We start from the raw sequence: 14665 nt of genomic DNA, 5'->3' as shown, positions 1-14665 counted from the left end.
GAAACGTATGGCCCGGTCCATCACGATGAGCAACAATGAAAGTTTAAAACATCAAGGGGCTCGACATAAGTAACACTCATTCAAGCAAATAATTGTCCCCGTCTTGTATCCTCGCCGATCCGCCAAGCTGGAGACTCCGCGTCCTTCCTAAACATTTTGTCCACTTTCTCTCCCGCGTCATTTCCCGGCCAATCAGATCAGTGCGTGAACGAGGCATCAGTTGTTTTAGCGCCAATCTGAATATGGATCTGGGCTGCCGTGTGAATCATGCTGCCGCCATTGTGCCTCGGTGCTCCAGCCATTGCGTTGAAATAATACCACTCGGATGACCGTTTGTTTACAAGTGCTGACGTCGTCCCCGAAATGCGAATTACCCTGTACGAACGATACCAGAAATGTCTAAGCAGAATGTCCATCGACGTCTTTGACTTTGCTAAAGACACAGAGACATGAAAAGTGGAGCATTAAGAAGGCATCATATATTTAACCATCAGTCAACGCCTCTTGTAAAGCATCCTAATTACTGTTTCTCAACTTCCAAATGTCTCTCCCACAACGAGCGCTGGGCCGAAATGGCCCTCCAGTTTCTTCCATCGGCCTCGGATTCGGCAGCCTCAGTGGATTCTACGGAGCACCAGGCACTCGCGCCAAGAAACTAGCTCTTCTGGATCATGCGTACAACGCTGGCCTGCGCTTCTGGGATCTATCCGACGTCTATGGCGACTCTGAGGAAGTTGTCGGAGAATGGTTCAAGCGGTCGGGCAAGCGTGACGAGGTGTGCTTATGCACCAAGTTTTCGCTTCAACGACAACCAGATGGAAAGCATACATTCCGCTCCGACCCAGATTTTGTGAAGGAATCATGCGACAAAAGCCTTGAAAGAATGGGCGTGAACACCATTGACCTTTACTATTGCCACATGGTAGACGGTGTTACACCTATTGAAAGGACTGTCGAGGCTGTGATGGAGCTGAAGAAGTAGGTCTTATAAAGAGGAATGATGACATGAGTCACGATTTAACTATTCCATATATAGGGAAGGTAAAATACGCCATATTGGACTGTCCGGGGTCTCTGCAAACACGCTGCGTCGAGCACACGCAGTTCATCCAATTGCAGCTCTGCAGTGGGAATACAGTCTCTTCACACTAGACATCGAGTCATCAACATCAAATGTTTTAAAGACTTGTCGCGAGCTCGGTGTCAGTCTCGTTGCTTTCAGTCCCATTGGGCGTGGCGTCTTGACCGGCCAGTTCCAATCACACCAGGATATTCCGGAAGGCGACCTGCGACGCTTTTACCCCAAGTACGCTGAGGAGAATTTTCCGGAAATCATGAAACTCGTTCAGGTTATTCGAGAGGTGGCCGATACTCATCAAACTACACCAGCACAGGTTGCTCTTGCTTGGCTGCTGGCACAAGGGCCAGAGATTATCCCTATCCCAGGGACTAAAACGGCTGCTAGGATGGACGAGAATGCAGCGTCTGCAATGCTTCAGCTGAGCGACGAAGAATTGAAGAAGATTCGTGATCAGGCGGAGGCTGTGGATATTGAAGGCACTCGGTATCCTACTGCGTAAGTGTCCCAAGAAGTGTCAATATTTAATCTCGTGAGTGACTATTAACCAGTATACAGCGTGATGGCTACTCTGAATCAAGATACTCCACCACTGCAAACGAGCGAGTGAGAATTATGTTGCGAATACACATTGCATACTGTGCATGCAGCCACGAACGGTATATGACGATAGTTAAGTTATTATACAAGCAATGCCTAGCAAAACTATCTCAAATTCATGTCCATAGTAAAACTATTTCAGATTGTGTGTGTGGTGATGCTAGTTGCTTGAGCGATCAAAAGAGTGTATTTCACTCTCAAGTAGTCCTGAGAATGTCAATGTCGGGTTCTCAATAAAATACGGGACCAAATTCGCTCTTGAACCCTCTAGGCACAAGTAAGCATTCAAAAAGCCCTCCTTAAAACAAGCCTGGGAGTCGCTCCCGTATTAAATACGGAACACGATACCGAGCTAAACGAGCCGCAGTCATGGCATTGGCCACAAAACCAGTTCCCTCACCCGATTCAGGCATTGATCTGGCGCCACAGGCACATTTCATTGAAGCTAAAAATATCCCGGGTGAAACAGCTTGGTGCCTACGCGTTGGTATGGCTGTCAGTGTTGGTGGGAAACGCACATCCTTACCCTGTAGGTTCAAGATTTACTGAAATTCAGCCTCACGACCTGCCCTAAAGTAAACAGTGTGTCATTAGACTTTGTAAAAGTCAAAAAGGGAGCTTTGCTTACGGTTTGTATTATTCTAGTGATCGGCTTTATGTCCTGTTGTGGGTTTCATTTGCTCATGATAAGGCGCATACTCGGAGATTGGCCATGCTATTTTAGTTTCTGACATTTAGATGGAATTCTATTGCTCCGGGCTATTGCCTTTAAAGGTTTGTATAAAAAGTATTTAATCCCATCGCCGTTTTATAACCTACTCTTTGCGTAGTTATTTCTTTGAACTTTAATTCATTTGGGTGCAACTACATTGGTAACTGCCTCACCTCAGCACGCAACATAAACAACTCTCAACTTCGAGACTACGCTCTTGTTTCGTCTTACCACCACTTAAAGACACTCAAAATGGTCCATCTTCACCTATTAGCCCTCCTCGCCTACGCTACAACGGCCCTCTCACTCGGCGGATGCATGATCGAGTGCAGCGATAAATCCGGACACTTCTGCACCGACAACTGCTGGAGCATCTGCCCCGGCAGCCAGATGCATATCACGGCATCCGGGGACTTCACAGAGACAGTATACTTCAACGATGGGAGGCACGAGCCCATGTGTGTCGATATTGACGGGTTCAGCTTGGCCAAGATTCCTGCCACTGTTCATCACTGCGATTATAGGAGCCCTGCTGGACAGTGCTGATTTGGCAAGGATGTTTGAACGGTTTAAGGAATGATGGAAGAGAAAGAAAGAAAATTAGTACGGGTTGGAACGATGCGACGTATCTGTGCAAAGATCGGTGATGTATGCTGGGAAAAAGTCCCTGTAGTCAGAATGAAAATACTTTGATTCAAGCTTGCTGATAAAAAATTCGGAGAAATACACATTTCGATTTGCACAGCATGTCCCATTGTCGGTCGTTACACGTTGAATCCAGTCAATAATAACATCTGCCGTGTAGCGTGCGCCCATCCACTGCAACAATTCCAGACCTGTCTGCGAAGCCACCCCTTACATGGAACACCCTTTCCTACCATGAAGAGTGCACCCATCAACCTGCTGCAGCAACGTTGAACTTACAGTAGTCAATGTTCTTTGACTCGTTTGAACCCCCGTTATTCAATGCGTAGATGGGGAATTTGTATTCGTTTCCACTGGCACCCAGGACGGCAAAGCTGAGAAGGAAGACCATAACTTGTGTACCACCATCCAAAGCCGCGGAGACCAAGTAATTGTACTTGATGAAAGCACTAGGATGATAGGTGCGAAGGTACCACTGAGCGAAGATGCCGAGACCAAAGTACATGAGCAGAGACGAGTTGACACCCACGTACAACAAACCACAGTACCAACTGATGATGGAGGTGTCTACGTCACGGAAGACCTCGCGCTTGGTGTATTTCCAAGCCAACCAAAACGGAATCGGCGCCATGAACCCAAGAAGATACGAGAGCGTGACCCATTGGTAGCGACTTCCCACTGAAAACATGTCCTTGGCCAAAGACCACGCGACGGCTAGCGTACTGTATGATTGCACATTCTGCCCAGACCAGACATTGGTGCCACTGATGGACAACAGGGCAGGGGTTTGGTTGTCCACAATACTGACCATGATCACATAGTCCATGATGCCTCCTATCACGGTACCGAGCATCTGAGCTGTGAATGTGGCTTTGGGAGATAAATGAGCCAACTGAGCGAGCTTCAGATCCCGGAGTAGCCACTGGCCTTGCTGAATACCGTTGAATCCGAACACGGTGAAGTACATATTGGCAAGCGGCCTTCCAGGAAGAATATAGCCAGCCAGCATTTGGACCACGGGCTGTTGGTTGAATTGAAAACCTGTCAAGCCCATCTGGGCTCCGAAGAACAAAATAAAAAGTGCGGCGATGAGATTTGACACAATAAACGCCCACCAGGGCAATGTTGATTTGACCTGATATAGCGTGACCATGCCGATAACAAACGCCAACAAGAGTACGAGACCAAACCACCAATTCGGTACCTCAACATAGCCATTTTGCACCATCAACTTATAGTGTGGATCCATCTCACTGTCGTTGACGATCTTTTGGCGTCGAGCAGCTTCATCCTGATTCGAAGTGGTTTGGCGAGAGAAATATGACCGGATCTTTGACCACCGCAGAAAGCTCCAGCCTTCTTTTAAGTCGTTGTAGTTCCATAAGAGCAAGTGGACGATTGCTGCGGTGATGCCAACATTGGTGGATATAAAACTGAGTAGGTACGATCCGGAGAGATATGGGAGGCCCTGTTCCGCAACAAGGGTGCTATTGATGGTGTTATCCGGGTTCAAGATGGCGGTGATGTTGTACTGGACGAAATTTGTGGCGTTGGACGACTGGTGGAACATCAACTGCGACAGGAATGGAAAGTCCCGGGAGCGCCATATGTTGCCGTAGTAAATACCCATGAAGAGCACTATGCAAAGTAGGTATCCCCCCAAGCTGTTGACCAGAGTATAAAGAGGGTACCACAAAGGGGAGCTAAGTCCCGCAATGTAGTTCCAGTCAAAACAGAGGCCCAAGAAGCCAAGACCTTCGTTATTCTGCGCACCCCCAAACAGATTCGTAATCAGAAGGCTATCTTGTCTCGCCAAGCATGGAATGGAGATGCCCTGGAAAATGGGTGCAATCCACGCTGGAATTATTTCCCAGAGAAATGCACCGCTGAATATAAAGGTGAAATATCGCAGCCTTTTCTGTGTCTCGCTCCTGTCACGATGCAATGTTTCCAGAAGAGTGTTGACAGGAATGTTGACGGGCCAAAGCATCTTAGCCGGATGAACTAGAACTGTGCGAAGCATACCCGCAACGCCATAGGACAAAAACTGTGAGGAGATGACGAGGAAGATAGCCGCTCCCTTGTTAGGTGTGAATCCGTAGTAAAGACGCTGTGCTGCTAGAATTTGAGTCGCCACCGCGGACGAGGAGCCTGCAGAGCCCATAATAATCGTGAAGGCGTGTTCCTTGGAGTTGAATTCGCCAGGGTTCAGGAAGCGACAAAGGCGAGCTATTTTGCCATCCCCAATGGGCCGTGGGATGAGCTGGAATGGCATTGCAAGAATATATCCGAGCACAGTTAAGAACACAACAGACACCAGAATAATCTGGGGTTTGAAGTAGAAGATTTCTTGCAGCACAGATGCAAAGGTGCACAAGATCATACCTAGCAAGAAGTTAGACAGCAGCAACACAAGCCATGAAATTGATGAGTAGTGCCGTTTTTACGATGCCGAACTTACCTATCAGTATTGCGCGAAAAGTCCACGGAGACTTGGTTGGATCATCGTCGACATGGAGAACGTGTGTGACCAAGTCCTTTGCGGTTTTGATGACGGTTGCCTCGCCAAAGTGATCTTCTTTTCTGACATCATAGTCGTCCCCATCTTGATCGACATTGGTGATACTTTTGGCCTTTTCGGGGTCAGTATGTTTCGTGCCTTCGGTAACTGGATCTTCGGAGTCGGTGGTCTTGTGTATATTTGTTTGGCTGTTCTGCTTCTCTTTGCGACTGTCCGCTTTTCCTGCTATGGCGCTGGTAACGGCGGGGCTCTGCTGAACGTCACCATCTTGGCTGGCCATGGGGATAAGCAATTGTGATGTGGGTTGGTGTTTCTGTGCATCAAACGCGCGACTTGGAAGATTGTCAGGAATTCAGAACTTTCAAGGATCAAGATTTCCCGTGAGAAAGTTACTTTTTGAACACACATGTGTTGACCCTTTCAGCGGTGATGGCTACTAGGCGACATGACACAATATAGCGGATGTCTCAGGCGCTTGGGCTTTTGGCGGTCTAATCAGCCCCGGCTTGATCCTATTTCGTATCTACATGCTTTTTTTGAGCTGTTCATTTGCTGGAAGGTAGCAATATTGTGGCTTGAAAGGTTTTGGAAGTCCCCGACGAACTGAAGGCCTGAAGACCTGAAGATGAAAGATATGCATGTCGCCCCTGTCGGCAATTGTAACCTTGATGTTACCTGAAAGTTGTGCCTGCCTCATTCAATCGGCTCTACCACACGATAACATGCATCTCAAAGGTTCCATGGCCCATGCTTGTCAGCAATAATGACGCTGAGGCCTTCGTCTCAGACGGCAACCAAGTTATTTCGTTGGTGGGCTTCGAGACAATGCAATGCGATGTCACCCTCCGAGCCCTATCACATCGTTGCAGGCATTTCAGCGCGGCAATAGTGGCGTCGAATAAGTTTGAGGCTATGCCAACTTTTTGCGGCATCTTCGTTTCCCGGACACTTTTGCTTTTGCAGAATAGCAGCCTCGGTAAAGTGTGCAGCACAGGTGCATACTTTGTAAATATCGGAGTGCTAACACATTGATGGACCCAACATCAATGTTTGCTGTAAGTCATCTTATTTACGCTGCATGCCAAGACGCATTGTGCTATCCTGATATGGTGTTTGCCGAGATTATTTCGAATTCTTATTCGTTCGGATCGAGCCACAAGAGTCTGCTAAGCTCCATGTATTGTGGCTTATTGTTTGCTTGCCTCGCAGCTCAGCGACGTAGGAGCTGGATGTCACCTCCTTCAACTTGGCAACAGAATACAGTGCAGCTTTCAAAGAAGTAACCCCTCGAGTGCAGCGGGGTCGACTGTTGGCCATGCACCACCATTTCGCACACAAATACTTGTATTGAGAACATACGGAACAAATGTGCCATCAATCAGTGAATTGTATCCCAGGAAATCACCGCTAGGTCATTTGACCAGCAACAGAAACTCCGCGCTGATGCAGGGAGATCGTTCCAGTTATATTCGGCTCGAAAGTCATGACTTTGAGGCGCGACACAGCCAAAGTGTAGATGATGCAATTCGTAAAACAGTTTCACCGTCCGCTATTTCACCAGCCTTGATTGCACCTTCTTCTGATAGCAATTGAGTGGTGGTTTGCGTTGAGCACAAACAAGAACTAGGCAGGTAGGTCTTACTTTGACTCAGGTGCAAAATATGCCGTGCTCAGGTATAGGTCAAGGCGTGGCTATCGAGCTCGACAACTTCGTCAAAGGTAAGCCACCAGAGTCTTCGGTGATGTACATGGGAGCGCCACCTGCCGAGTGGTTACACAGGCGAGATCAATATCGCATAGAAATTAAGGATGGCAGGATGTTATCATCACTAGTTGGAATCTGGCATCCGGTTGCCTGTTGTGTGGTGGAGCGATGGACGCATTCTGAATTCACCGACCGTTTCGACCTTCCGCTTGCGTCGTGAGGTGGCCGCCGTCAAGATGTCTCTGAGCAAGTATTAAGTCTGGCAATCATCAGTTGGTCCTCTGTGTTCTGTTGTCACTGTTGTGAGAAATCAATCAAGTATGACTGAAATGCGCCATGGCCGTTTTCTGATACTTGCACATATTTCAGGCAACAGTCGCAATAACCAACACCATTCGCATCAACCTCTCCAACCTCTCCGAGCACAACAATTGGTTCCCAAGCTCTATGGATCTCCCAAGCAGGATGCTGGTTTGGGATCATATCAGTGCAGGTTCTAGTGGTATGGCTCTGAGTTAGGACTGAGTTGCGGAGATGCTTTCAGGGCTGTTGTTGCGGATGGATCAGGCCGACACTACTTTCGACTCACAATTGACCTGAATTTGAATTGCGTAGTGTCCGACTCGAGTGATGTCTGATGGCTTCCCGCTACTGGAGGCCAACTTCCTCATCGTAATCATCATCGTCGTCGTCGACTCCTTCTAATTCGGTGTTGTCTTCATGATTTTCCCCTCAAAATGGCATAACCCACCCAACACGACGGAATACTGAAGCATCTTTTCCCACCACGCCAAGGAAGGCACAGACTTTCCATGTGGCCTCGACGCTATCACTGTACGGGTCGTTGTCGCTCTGGCAGGTGTCGACATAGAGCCTGGTCTATCGAATAATTTGAGAATGCTGAATGGAACTCGTTTAGCGTCCTCAGCTGAACCCATCAGCAGATTGACGATATTGTATGTGTCTGCACGTAGGGGGGAGTGACCAGTTGATGACAACTTGGCTTGGAAATTGACTCCCATCATTGATGTCTGGTGCCGTCGCGCCTGCCTCACTCGACGATTCGCCGGCCAGCTTCAAGCGGCGTGAAGTCCATGCATCAAGATCAAATTGACCGTTTCGATTGAACAGGGAAGGTGCGATGACCATGCAGGGTGACCGGATGTTGTATTGACCCGAATATGTTTAGATTGGTCCAACGGGCTCCATGTCATTCAGTGCTGTGCTGTTGTCCTCGAGTTCGGTTGGAAATGCCAGTTTGGCAGCTGGGTTGGCTTGTGCACACACATAAAATTCCACGTGGACTTACTTTGTGGTCAACGGGTAATGGCCGTTGATGTTTCAAATGAAACTAAACTGTTCAGGCACAACAGACATTCCGCAGCGTGTTCCACAATGAAGGTAGGAGCTGTGTTCCTGCATTTGGGTGGACTGCGCACTAAACCCGCGGTCAACCCTCGTTACCCTTCTCAGCCTCTGAAATTAACATTGAATGCATGCCGCATGGACTGCGCCTCCGATGACTATAAAAGGAAGCACTTCTCCTCCATACATCGACATCCTACCCTTGCCTCACATCTGCACTTTCATATTTGAGTTCCGAAACACGTCTCCTCAAGCAACATTTGTAAGTCTGACGCTCATGACGTTGCAATCCCGTGCTCTAGTAGCTAACTTGTCCTATTAGCCATTTGCCTGTTCTACACGAGAATATAACCAAAATGCCCGAAGGATGGAAGCTCAAATAAATGGGCCGGGAAGACTGCCACAAATTCTATCGCCGCCGGTTTTATCTGCCCAAATTATGGTTGTCTGCGCAAGTTAGGGGTAATCTCGCAGATGAGTGATTCCCGTTGCGAAAAGTGCGGAAAGCCCAAAACTCTGTCAGTGGCTCAGTACCTTCGGCACCAGAAGAAAACCAAGGGGTAGGATAGAACGCCCAGAGAACCCCGATGTTTGGAAAGGCTGAACAATGAGAGTATCGCCGAACCTAGCAATCAATGCGCGGGAGATGATGCACAAAGCTATCCATAATTGCAATGGAGAGCTGGCATCGAGCTTGATAGAAATTAGGTGGTGAATTGGGGTCTACTACAGGTAGCAAATATACGTCGTTTGTCCCCATATGAATGCTTATGAAGTGACATCTGGTCTAAATTGCAGCTTCCATTTCGGTGACCAATGTCATACCGTCCATACAGGACATTGTAGGCTGTTGTAATATCAAGTGGACAAGCTTATACAGCAATTTGAGCACAGTATGACGCTATCATGGAGACCTCAGACCCTGCTAGTAGACGCCAAAAGCGGTTTGCTCATTCATGTTTACCCAAACGCAATGTTCAAAAGACTGGTTATAGCCCAGGGGAAACTTGAAAAGCTGCCAGAGAAGCATAGACCCTGATAGCATCGCATGAAAAGCAAGGTATCTAAGCTCACTGAGCGGCGTAGAGAGTTGCATAAATGTATAAATGAACTGGATCTCCGGAGTTCTTGACGCGTGTAGTGAATATTACTACCCCGTACAACAGAATGTTGTTATATGACAGCTTTACAGAATAGTTCAACACAGCACCAGCGGCAGTCGAAGCCTGGTGACAGGTCGGTGGGCGTCGAGTACTATTTTACCTCGGTAGTGGAAACGGAGCTTGTTGAGACACATCCTGGAACCAGAACAGGATCAAGAAAGACGACGGAGCTCGGGAAGCACGATCAAAAGTCAAGAAAGTCAAGGCAAACACTGGGCTACGCGAAAGTATAGATCAGAAGGCAGACCATTACAAGCAGGGACCAGAAAGCGTCTAGTACTAAAGTAACCTGTCTGTGAGTACTCCGTACTTAACCCTGTAGAGCAAAACGGACTTCGAGCCGAAATACCTTCGCCGGACTTCTTGTCTGAGCCCATAACGGCGTAGTCTACAATGCTTCAATTTGGAGACGCTCCCGAGGCATGACATTGCCGCTCCGCTATTGGCTATGTGCAAGACACGGCTGGGCTGCCATTATCTCACTGCCTTCCGCCGTTGCGTGGGTACCTGGCACAATGGCTGGCTTGAATTCCCTGGGATTCGGAATCTCAAGGATCAGATTAATGATGGCACGGCAGATACGGAGCATAGTCTTTGCTTTTTTAGTCCCGCTAACCAAGCAAAAGTGACAGGATGACGCGGCGGTAGTACAGAGTATGTTCCATCATAATCCGCTCGGCCAATGCCGCTTTAGACACGTAAAAAGATCACAATCTGGCCAGTGCGACATTTAGATGCCACCAACTCCTAACAGATTGAAAGAAAAGGTTGTCTACGAGTGACAGATTGTGGCTGCAGTGTGCGTCGCGTCATGGAAACGAGTGCAAAATCGCAACCCGTGGAAAAAGGTGCCAAACTTTGAGTGTGCGAGAGTGTCTGCAGACGGAAATGTTCACACATCAGACATTCTCCTCTATGCCAAGTTTTCTATGCACCATCATGAGACGTGTCAAAACGTGCCTGTATTTGCTAGTGTCCCGCACTGTACGATACTAAAGTCCAGTTCACGCATAAAAGACTGCAATATAAACATCACTTCCAAGCTTCATATGACTTGTCTTAGGCAACACTTGCTGCAATTGATCATAAGTCTGTTGTAACTGATATATTTCGTCGCACTGTTCGCATCGTGATATGTCAGGTTCTGTATATCACCCTCAACATAACCCGCCCCATGAACATATTAATTCCCCACTGATGTCTAGGTCTCCATTATAAATACGAGCTGTGAACAGTTTCGCCTTCAAGTCTCCTCGGGATGTCCCCTCTTGGCGGATAAGTTGAGATGGGGATGGTTCCCCTGGTTGCCCATGTAACGGCCGCTCGGTCACAGCAATCAAGTTCAACAGATATAATATCGGACGCACGTCCTCGTTCTAGTGCGCACCGCAAGGACCAAATAGATCTTCTCCACCAGACCAGACTCCTTTCTATCTCTTGTTGTAGCTGCACAGACAGCGTTACCAGGCTGCGCATGCACGAAATACAGATGCATCGATGCATACTCTGTACGGAACCTAGCTACAGGTAGTTAACCGCGCAAAATGACCTTTTTTGACCGAGAGCGGGGTGTGGACATGTTTGCAGTGAATGTTTTATTCTTGGTCTTGACGGTCCCTACGGTCCTGTTACGATGTTTTGTACGGGCTAAAATAATCAGATCATTTGGCTTGGATGACTGGCTCATGATTGTAGCGCAAGTATGCGACAAGGGAACCTGGTACATCAACGCAATGGTATCGTCTGATAAGTCTGCAGGTACTCTTTATTTCATATTTTACCTCGTCATACTTTTCGATGTATTATGGAGATGGCGCACATACAGCCGACTTGACCAAGGAGGAAGTCCAAAAGGCTTTGATGGTACGCAATACCCTTCCCGCTGTAAATAATATGTAACTAAAGCTCCTTAGTATTGGTGGTTTTGTGCCCAACTATACGGCACAACAATGATTGTTGCCAAGATTTCGTTCGCATTCTTTTTGCTTCGATTCATGGTAACAAGAACGCACATCTGGATAATATACGGTGCGGCTTTCTGCACTGTTGTTGGCGGAGCAGCCCTGGTCTTCGTTTTTATGTTCAGGTGTTGGCCTGTCTCATACTACTGGGATAAAGACCAACAAGGGAAATGCCTCGACATGCGCATCATAATAATCTTTGCATTTCTCTACAGTGCTTTCAGTTTTGTCACTGATGCTATATTTGTGCTCATGCCTGGCTTTCTTATCTGGAGCCATACGCAGCTGACGAGACGAGAAAAGTTTGCAGCAACGATTCTGATAGGCATGGGTTGCATGTACCGCAGCCGTGATGGCATAAGGACTCGCTGTGTAAAGTGACATGCTAACTCATCATAGTGCTTGCTTTGCTGTCGCTATTAGGGCCGCGTATCTTCACAAATTCAATGACCCGGACTTTCTATGTATAGCTCTCTTGCCCTTAGCTCGCTCAAACACATCAAGTATACTAACCGGAACTGATCTAGGGGCTGCACTGGATATTTCAATATGGACGACTGTTGAAATGGGACTGGCCATCAGCGCAGCAAGTTTGGCGACACTCAAACCGCTCATAAAATTTATCTCAGCAAAATTGGAGCTCTTTGTTACATCTAGATGTATTCAATCAATTTCGAGTAGTGGGAGCGGCTTTCGATATCTCGCCGACGCTGAGAGTTTTAGGCAAAAACCGCCCAGCACAACTGGCGAGTGTCTTGAGAATTTTGGGAATGGCAAATAGGATCAACCATTTCACGGTTGTTGATAAAGGCTGTTCTGGTGCGGAACTTTTTTTCAGTGAACTCTTTGAACTTCCTTCATTTTCGTTCCTTGCGTTAAGGAATCTCCTAATATTTTCAACTATAGACATAATTCACAATCAGGGTTCTAACATTTATGGATGTCTGCCTTGACTTCATTTTGATTGGTTGACAGCATTTTCTCGATGAAGCTTTGTGAAAAGGTTGCGGAATTACAGCAACGTTATCAAAGAAAATAACCGCTAGGTTATTCAGCAAAAGGGAACGCTCCGCTGATGCAGAGAGATAGTATGGGTTATATCCCGTTGACAAACGTGAAGAGAATGCGGAGATCCCTAAACACTGCAACAGCACGGCAGTGACAGGTCTGATGCTTTCTTACTTTATACATATTTGTCCTCTTATGAGCTTCGGGTTGATGCAACATTATAATCGAGTACTTTTGAGACAATCCAAATGCGATAAGTATGTTCCATTTCTGACTACACTATGTCAAGGTTTATTTGCGAGTTATCGTGACAGATATGTCAGTTGGGCTCGTTCTATTCGAAGCCGCGAACAACGCCAAAGTACGTTTATCCCGAGGATACTGAACCACGCTATCCCCAGGAGAAATCTGGACGGTGTAGCCATTGGGAAAGGTAGCCACGGGAAGGATGATCTCGGTAGGGGAGTCAATCTTTGGATCCGACGTAAACAACAGCTTGAAGGTCCCAGAGCTTTCATCAAAGCTGAAGCTATTAGCAGTGCCTGCAACGGCGGCGGGATACGCGCGGCTATAATGTTTCGCAAGCTCAGGATACGGTTTTCCTGATGTGCCGTTGTACAAATTCTCATATGCCCATCCCATCCAGGACACCATGTTTGCATCCGTCGCCGACATGGCATCTGCAAGACCCTGCATCTGTTTATCATCACCCATCCAGAAGGTCAGTTCTGTTAACACGCCAGCTGTCTTTAGGCGCTCATTATCCCTGTGACGATTACTAAGAGTTGCGGAGATGGAACCCAGCTGTGGAGGGCTATAGTAGTGAAAGGAATGAACCGACTTGGACCCGTCACCGAGAGGGACGTTGTTGAAGCCAGATAGCACGTCTAACGTGGCGCCTTCGAACCAGATGAGCGTATCATTGTCGACGGTGCGAATCTGCTTGGTAGCGCGATTCCAGAGACCCTCCATTACTTTATGATCAGCGACTCCTGGTACAAGTAGTGTCGGATCGGCCCAGGTATCGCCCACCCACGGCTCATTCAGCAGATTGTATCCGACGATGTTGGTAGTCTCGACATATTCGGATGCCAGCTTTTTCCAATATGCAGCAAATGCGTCACCAAGTCCATCGTAGTTGTTGTAGAGTCGCCCAAATGCATTTCCAAGTGCAACTGAAGTATAACTCAGCGACCAGTCTACAGAGCTGCAGATTGACTGGGGAGTCGGAAACCCGTCCTTATCAACTGGGAATGGTGTTAATTTAAGAGGGAAAGGATACATCGTTCCACTTGACACCCAGCCTTTCTTGGCGAACCACTGCAACGCATGTAAGTGTTATACCTTTCAACTTGTGAACATCTACGGGTTCAAAGCTTACGTCAGGTGCACCGTGGCCACAGAATTGTCGAGCCAGGCAGTCTTGGTGGACATCTACCAAGACATAGAGACCATTATCCTCGGCCATTTTGGTCTGCTTCTTCATAATATCCAGGAACGTCTGATTGTACTGCCCTCGCACCGGTTCCGCACCAGCCCAGTGATGGCCCAGTCGCACAATGTTCAAGCCCAGATCGTGCATGTTGCGGACGTCTTGCTCGCCAAAGGAAGAAACACCAGGCACCCAGTCCATTGGTCGATACCATGGCGGCTCCTTCATGACGACATTGGTTCCGTGGAAAAACCGGGTACGACCAAATTCATCAACAATTTGATGTGTATCTTGGTTCACCTTTTTGATACGCGACATTCCTGGATGAGCTTTGTACCATGCCTCTGGATCCTGGGCGACTACGCAGGCAGACTGGCTGCCCAGGACCGACACGAGCACGGCCGTAGCTATGGGCGTGAACCGCATGTCGTATCCACAGATCAAGTGATCAAAGAAGACAGTTTAGAGTAATATG

The 14665-nt window shown here is 47.7% G+C and overlaps 3 protein-coding genes across 3 annotated transcripts; 1 reads left to right on the top strand and 2 right to left on the bottom strand.

Moving 5' to 3' along the window:
* Positions 1-541: 541 nt before the first annotated feature.
* VFPPC_06870 (aldo/keto reductase) lies at positions 542-1688 on the top strand (the record flags this gene model as incomplete). Its single annotated transcript, XM_018285835.1, has 3 exons — positions 542-978; positions 1037-1576; positions 1637-1688. The coding sequence occupies 3 exons, from the start codon at positions 542-544 to the stop codon at positions 1686-1688; spliced, it is 1029 nt and encodes a 342-aa protein (XP_018138654.1).
* A 1597-nt stretch (positions 1689-3285) lies between these two features.
* On the bottom strand, positions 3286-5836 carry VFPPC_06871 (oligopeptide transporter; the record flags this gene model as incomplete). Its single annotated transcript, XM_018285836.1, has 2 exons — positions 3286-5420; positions 5497-5836. The coding sequence occupies 2 exons, from the start codon at positions 5834-5836 to the stop codon at positions 3286-3288; spliced, it is 2475 nt and encodes an 824-aa protein (XP_018138655.1).
* A 7213-nt stretch (positions 5837-13049) lies between these two features.
* On the bottom strand, positions 13050-14616 carry VFPPC_06874 (cellulase; the record flags this gene model as incomplete). The annotated part of the gene is made up of 2 exons (XM_018285838.1): positions 13050-14078; positions 14140-14616. The coding sequence occupies 2 exons, from the start codon at positions 14614-14616 to the stop codon at positions 13050-13052; spliced, it is 1506 nt and encodes a 501-aa protein (XP_018138657.1).
* Positions 14617-14665: the final 49 nt, after the last annotated feature.

Source organism: Pochonia chlamydosporia (assembly GCF_001653235.2).
Source record: "Pochonia chlamydosporia 170 chromosome Unknown PCv3seq00008, whole genome shotgun sequence".
NCBI lineage: Eukaryota > Fungi > Ascomycota > Sordariomycetes > Hypocreales > Clavicipitaceae > Pochonia > Pochonia chlamydosporia.
Note: the sequence above shows the minus strand (reverse complement) of the source record. Positions and strands in the feature narration are given on the sequence as shown.